The 6,938-nt window shown below is 42.8% G+C and overlaps 1 protein-coding gene across 1 annotated transcript; it reads right to left on the bottom strand.

Annotated features, from left to right (window-relative positions):
- Nucleotides 1-158: 158 nt before the first annotated feature.
- On the bottom strand, nt 159-5,042 carry cpa5 (carboxypeptidase A5; the record flags this gene model as incomplete). Its single annotated transcript, XM_083655120.1, has 11 exons — nt 159-462; nt 547-631; nt 1,342-1,541; nt 1,681-1,771; nt 2,064-2,174; nt 2,274-2,375; nt 2,773-2,874; nt 3,420-3,524; nt 3,787-3,921; nt 4,177-4,258; nt 4,978-5,042. The coding sequence occupies 11 exons, from the start codon at nt 5,040-5,042 to the stop codon at nt 278-280; spliced, it is 1,263 nt and encodes a 420-aa protein (XP_083511246.1). The 3' UTR covers nt 159-277.
- Between the last annotated feature and the right edge of the window lie 1,896 nt (nt 5,043-6,938).

Here is a 6,938-nt window from a genome sequence, read left to right on the forward strand (position 1 = left end):
GCAGGATGTTCAAAAGACTAATTGAAGCCTTGAAATACACAAATATCTGAGGCTGTCTCTAATGCTCTGAAACGGTGTAGTCTCATAATATAGCCTACAATTGAAGGTGTTTAAAATCATAGAATACAGGGAAACAGCTGGTTTTCAGAAGGATCATTTATTTGTCTGTTGGTGGTGTTAATGGTGTCTCTGGAGGAGGAGGATGATGGTGATGGTGGTGATAACTATTGGTTAAAAAGGGCGTTTGCCAAAAGTGATCTCCACAGGGATCTCCACACTACATGTTCTTGCTGGTGTGATCCATGATTGCCATCAGAGCCAGCCAGGTCTCAGAGGCGGTGGGGATGATCTGATTGGCTGGCAGGATGAAACCATAGCGACCGGTGTCCCTGAGCTCAAAGGTGTAGGAGTACTTGATGCCCTGGTTGTAGGTCCAGTCGATGGTGCCGCCACTGGCTTGGTCTACAATTAAAAAAAAATGTTTAGACTTGACATAAACAGAGGGCTTAAACAGGCAAGATTGTAAGCAGTGCTGCAGAAACTTACAGATGGTGTTGATGATGCTGCCGTATCTGTAGCGAGTGCCGTACAGAGAGGCGAGGTCAGTGATGGCCTTCTGGGCCAGGCTATGCTGTAGGAAGAAACTTGCATGGTCATGAACCTTTCTTGATATGGGATTATTCAAGACTACCTTCGAATGTATACAACAATAAAATAAGCTTAAATTCTTAGCTTTCCAACATGACGTGGTAGAAAGTGCTAATTTACAATGTCCCAAACAAGAGATGTAACAAATCCTACATTCTAGATTGGTAAGGAAATGCGAGAAAAGCTATAAAGTAGTTGGCACCAGACTTCATTTGTCAAATTCTGCACCAGTTTCCATAGGCTACTTATTCATAAACTGCATACAGAGTAATCTGAAATGAAAATCCCTCCTGATACTGAAGCTCTCTATGACTTCATCGCTCCGCATAGCCCATAGCATGTGCGGTAGTCAAGTCACTATTATGTCGAGTCTCGAGTCCCCGGTGTTCAAGTCCAATTCACCAAAGATGAGTCCGAGTCCAGAGTTACTGAACATGAGCGTGCCTGCCCTTGCACAAAATTGAATAATGTCATGGTATTAACATAGCTATTAATATCTTATGCCAAATTATTAGGGCCTATTACAAAAAAATAAATAAAATATCTTTATCAATTAACAAGTCCGAGTCCTCATCTCCAACTTCTGAGTCCAAAATGCATAAATGCTCGAGTCCAAGTCATCGGTACTCAACTGCAAGTCGAGTTGCGAGTCCTGAAAATGAGTCCTGGACTCTGTCTGTATGTACAACGCACCAGCTCGCTCTGGTCCTTGGCAGGAGTTCTGGTGTAGCCGTAGGGGTACAGGAGCATCTGAGAGTAGGCGTGGATGGAGACAAAGGCCTTCATGTTGCCGTGGGACGTGACAAAGTCCACGATGGACTTGACCTCGGACTCGGAGTGAGCCCTGGGTCCATGGTAGGTCTCTGAGCAGGGGTTGCGACTGGCACCAGGTCCTGAATGCAAAGACAATAGAATGAGATAGAGAAACTGCAAGGAGATGGAGGCCTAAAAGTTAGGAGGGGCTTTGATGCCACTGTCAAGAAGAAAATGCTTTGCACATTGGTGGATTCCAGGGATGGGAGAGAGACGTACCTCCAAAACCAGCATCCCAGTTCCTGTTGGGATCCACTCCAACACAGGAAGAGCCGGAGTTGGGCTTCCTGGTCTTACGCCACATACGGTTCTGCAGAAACAGATCGTCACATGATTTCTGGGTATTGAAGTTCAAATTTTTCAAACAATTTCCTTTTGTTGCTGTTTAGAACCGCCAGCATGCAAAGTTGCCCCGTGCAGCTATAAGTTACCTGCTGTCCTTCATTTTATGCATTAATTGTTTTGCGAGAGTAATATCTTATTTTGGTATGAAACAATTCTATAAATAATAAATAATCTATAAATTGATTCATGATTTTCTAGGTGCATTTTCTCTGCATCTTGTCCTCCTGTCGGCTTGTACTCCTCTCTGAGAGACTCACAGTGCTGTGGGTGTAGTAGAAACCATCAGGGTTGGTCACAATCTCCAGGAAGATGTCCATCTTGTTGAGGATGGCGGTGAGGACGGTGTCACGGCCGTAATCAGTCACGATCTGATGATCACAGTCGAAAAGAGAAGATATTCAGTGGAGCAGATCAGTAGTCAGCAGCCAGACAGATGGTGAAGGGCAATGTGAAAGCTATCTGCGCACCTTCTTGGCAAACCAGGTGCCGCTGGCCTGAGTGACCCATTCTCTGGAGTGGATCCCAGTATCGAGCCAGATGGCGGGCCGTTTGGTTCCACCGGTGCTGAACTAACAAAGGCAAAAGGAAAGGGAGAGGTGCAGGTGAACAGCTGGCCAAAGTGAAGAATGAGTAAAGACACTTTAAACTGGGTTTCAGGTCTAGGAAATTACTACTATAGTGGCACCGCTCGACTGATCCAACTGCACACAAAAAAGTATGCCCTGAAACATCATCCAGTTTGTACAAGTGTCATTATTTTGTACTTAAGTCACTAGCATTTTTAAAAAGTGTCATCATTTATTTTAGTTGTGTGCTGTCACTCATTTTGTAAGAGTACTGAAGAAGAGTACTGAAGAGTACTGAAGAAGAGTACTGAAGAAGTCACAAAAGTTTCAAATGGTGTGTATCTCATTTTGGAACACAAGCCATTAAATGCATGCGTTTTGCATTGTTGTCTGTTTTCACCTTGAGAACGTTGATGGGACGGCCCTCGTAGCTCTGACCAATCACCATCTTGCTGACCAGGTTGGGGTTCTCAGCCACCAGCATGTCCTGGAACCTGTAGATCTAAAAGAAAGGCAAGATCCTTGACTTTACACATGGGGTACAACACTCACCGCTCTTTAGCCTAAGTGAAACCACATTCGATGTTGTAGTTCAACTTCTCATCAAGCAAAAGTTAAAGTAAATCTCAATTTCAAGGACACATCTAAAATAATATTTAAAAAAGGCCCCTATAAGCTGTGTCTAATAATAATAATAACTCTGATCAAATAATATTTTCTACCATCAATCATTTCTCCACTTTTTGTGGAAAGGCAAAGTGGGTTTTGAAGATTTGGTAGCAACTAATAGCTGCAGGGATTGACACGCTTGACTTTACAACTTAAATGTAACCTTGCTAATGAAGTAAAGTCTGAAGCAATATGAGTAACAGATACTGTCACTCAATGTCAAGTGTTGTTTATCAAAAGTGGTTCCACACAAATGTGTTTCCGATCAAAACATTGATTCATATAAAATGTATTTTGATGCCAAAATCTGTTTTCTAAAATGTTCTGTATTGAAAGCCCTCTCTGATGGTGTGGTAGTTGTCAGGTGGTGTGACTGACCTCGCTAATGCTGTGGTAGTTGGAGTAGTCGAAGCTGTCTGTGTCTCTGGGCTGAGCGCCACGAGCAGCGTACTGCATCCTCTGCTGCTCCTCATCCAGCACCGCCTGAGGGGAAATCACCAAACACATCATTCAAGGAAACTATCCAAACCTCCATTAGGCAGTCAGAACAAACCTTCTAGCCATTGTAGGCACCAAGTCATAAAGTTCAAAAATCAGTTCAATATTCTAAAAAAAACAAAAAAACAATGAAAACCAGGTGTTGTAAATACAGTATTGTCATCAGTATTCCTAAACCTCTGTAACTTGACCTGAGAATCCAAGCCTTTTCACTTGCTCCATGACTCTTCTGGTTCTGGTCTCTTACCTGTACGTCCTCAATCATGATGGAGTAGTGGAGCCCCTGGCTCAGCAGGTGGACCTTGACGGCCTGCAGGCTGTCAAAAGGCACCCTGACATCCACTGGGGTGGCAACATCAGTGGCCTCCCTCCAGAAATCCAGCTGAGAGAGCACAGGGACCAGGCAAAAAAAAAGTCAGTCAAAGGAAGTCAGGTTTATTTAAGTGCTGGAAATTAAAATATTAAAGCTAATTATGCACATCACTAAGTGTGTGTGTGTGTGTGTGTGTGTGTGTGTGTGTGTGTGTGTGTGTGTGTGTGTGTGTGTGTGTGTGTGTGTGTGTGTGTGTGCGCGGGCATGTGCGCGCGCGCGCATGTTGTTAATTGTTCATATTTATTTAATTATTTTATGGCTTACCTGGAGGTGCTCCAGCCCCTCCAGCTCCCTGATCAGAGACAGCTGGACTTCATCCTTGGCGGTGATACGAAGCACCTGATGCCTGTGAGCCAAAACACAAAAACAACTAATGAAATGCTCAGCACTCACAAATCACTCCAACACCTTTTTAATGATGCACAGCAGCAGCACAGCAAACAGGTGCGTTTCAGCCCTGGGCTTTCAGTAGTAACTGCACTTATGTCCATTTTGACACCAAGCAAAACCTGAACAGCATGCCGACATAGGTCATGCTAGCCTGATCACATCATATTTAGTATCCTAGTCATGTCCTATATTCTAGCTCAATATTAGATTAATGTATTATATTAATATTCCCATGAAATACTTCACCCTATAGATTTAAAATGTTTATAATGTTAGAACTGAACTGGTCAAGCAAAACTACTGGTAGCTGAAGTCATCCCTCAGTGTTATGAGGAGTTCTACAGGTCTTTGTAGAACTATAGCGCAAACTATTGTGCAACTATTGTAGGCTATAATGCAAAAATGCATTATAGCCTACTAGCAAAAGAAGTATTTAGAATCAAAAGTTGTTTCTAATATGTCTATAGAGGTTTATTAAAAAGGTCACTCATTTTGATAAATGTTCCGTAGTTCCATGAAATTGCGAGATTTTGACATAAAAAGGCAATAAACAGGGAAGGATTAATATTGGCACTATGAATTCAATGATATTGGGTCTACCTTTATGCACACACACGGTCACCTGTACATTCAGCAATGCCCAACAAATCCAGCAGTGGGAGCAGGACCACTTACCCCTCGAAAGTCTCCTTGCCACAAACGGCCAGGACCAGCGCGGTGAGCACGAGCAGCCCCTTCATCTTGACAGACTGAGGCACCGAGGACCAGCTGAGGTTTATATGTCTGACCCGTGTCACGTGTTCCACACCACGGCCTTGCTTAAGGTGATGTGTGGTAAGGTGTGCAGCGGCTGGTCCTGTTCCCACACAGGCCTGCAGATACCAGACCACAGGCTCCTTCACTGCCATTCTCTGACAAAGCTGTGTTACTTATGGATCATGGAATTATAGGAAAGAAATTATTCCCCTTTTTGCTGGGGACCCCCTGGAAGCCCCTCAAGGACCCCTGGGCGTCCCCGGACCCCACTTTGTGAATCCGCAATGGCACAAGCTGCCTATCAAGAACTATTTGAGAACTATTTTTGAGTTTGTCGAGTTTGTTATTCATGTTTTGTATATGAAGCCATCATGAATATGTATGACTTTTACATGAGAGCCTTTTAACTTCATTTCACCATATTATGCGATGGCGTGAGCTGTTTTTATTTCACCTGCACATCATTGTTCCAGTTTTATAACTTGGAATGATATTTTATGAGGAAAATTAAACAGTGAGTCTAAATTCACTATGTATGTTTTCTTTTGATGTTTTTTTATGCCAGCATCAACCTGCCAGGGACTGCAGATAAAGATGAGCCTGTATGGCTAAATCTGGACTCAAGTCAAGTCCTCATGGTAATTCATGTGCATTATCCCTTCTGAAAATAAAATCAACATCAACATCAACTTGGCCTGAAGGTCTGCTCTCAATTCTGTTTACAGCTCCAGTTTGAATCTCACTGCTCAACAGGTCTGCTCTCAATTCTGTTTACAGCTCCAGTTTGAATCTCACTGCTCAACAGGTCTGCTCTCTATTCTGTTTACAGCTCGAGTTTGAATCTCACTGCTCAACAGGTCTGCTCTCTATTCTGTTTACAGCTCCAGTTTGAATCTCACTGCTCAACAGGTCTGCTATCAATTCTGTTTACAGCTCCAGTTTGAATCTCACTGCTCAACAGGAAATGATAGCTGTTGAGAGAGTATGTTTCAGTTTCCTCTTTGTTGCTGTTGGTGCAACATTGTAATCAGCGCAACACAGAGCTCAATTTAAACCAGATGCCAAGGACACATGCCTGTACAGTACTTTGCACTCTGAGGACTTCATGTCTGTACACTCTGCATGTTAGCATAGGAGAACTTCTAACAGAGAGAGAGGAGAGGACTTCATGTCTGTACACTCTGCATGTTATCTATAGGAGAACTTCTGAGAGGGGAGAGGACATGAGCTGACAGACTTTAATATCACATTGCGTACATTTGAACAGTTTCACGCCAATGTTTGAAATATCTGACGAGTGCTGTGACAAATACACATAGGCCACAAATACAGCGCTGGTATGAAAGTAAAGCTAATATTGAATATTATTGCGATCGCCTTCTATTGACAAAATAGTTAGATTGTATCATCATTTTTCAAATATTGAGCAATGAACAACATCAGATTATTAAAAAAGGAAGATAGCTACACAGTGTTTTGGAGTGAAATCATTAATTTCCTTCTTTCCTCAAACAATTCTTATCACAAGATATACGTATCAAAAAATGTGTAAGGTCTGAGCATCATGTAATCATTTATAGAGGTTGGTATGATAGCAAAGTTAACATGGTCTCTCTCCACTGTACATGTTCCACAAGACGTGAGTCTGTCTTGTGCAATGCAGCTGATAAGGCAGCAGAGGAAAAGCAAAGAGAGGCTGGTGTTTCCACACCTGCTGGACACTTTCACATTCACAGAGACTCAGTGTCTCCACCTGCTGGAGGCTTTCACATTCACAGAGACTCAGAGTGTCTCAATCAGAGTGAAGGTCAGGACAATCACAAAATGGCTAAACACACAAAAAACTCTCAATGGCTTCATATGTGCAGAGCAGTCTGGTG

This window comes from Poromitra crassiceps (genome assembly GCF_964638095.1).
Source record: "Poromitra crassiceps genome assembly, chromosome: 18".
In the NCBI taxonomy this organism is placed as follows: domain Eukaryota; kingdom Metazoa; phylum Chordata; class Actinopteri; order Beryciformes; family Melamphaidae; genus Poromitra; species Poromitra crassiceps.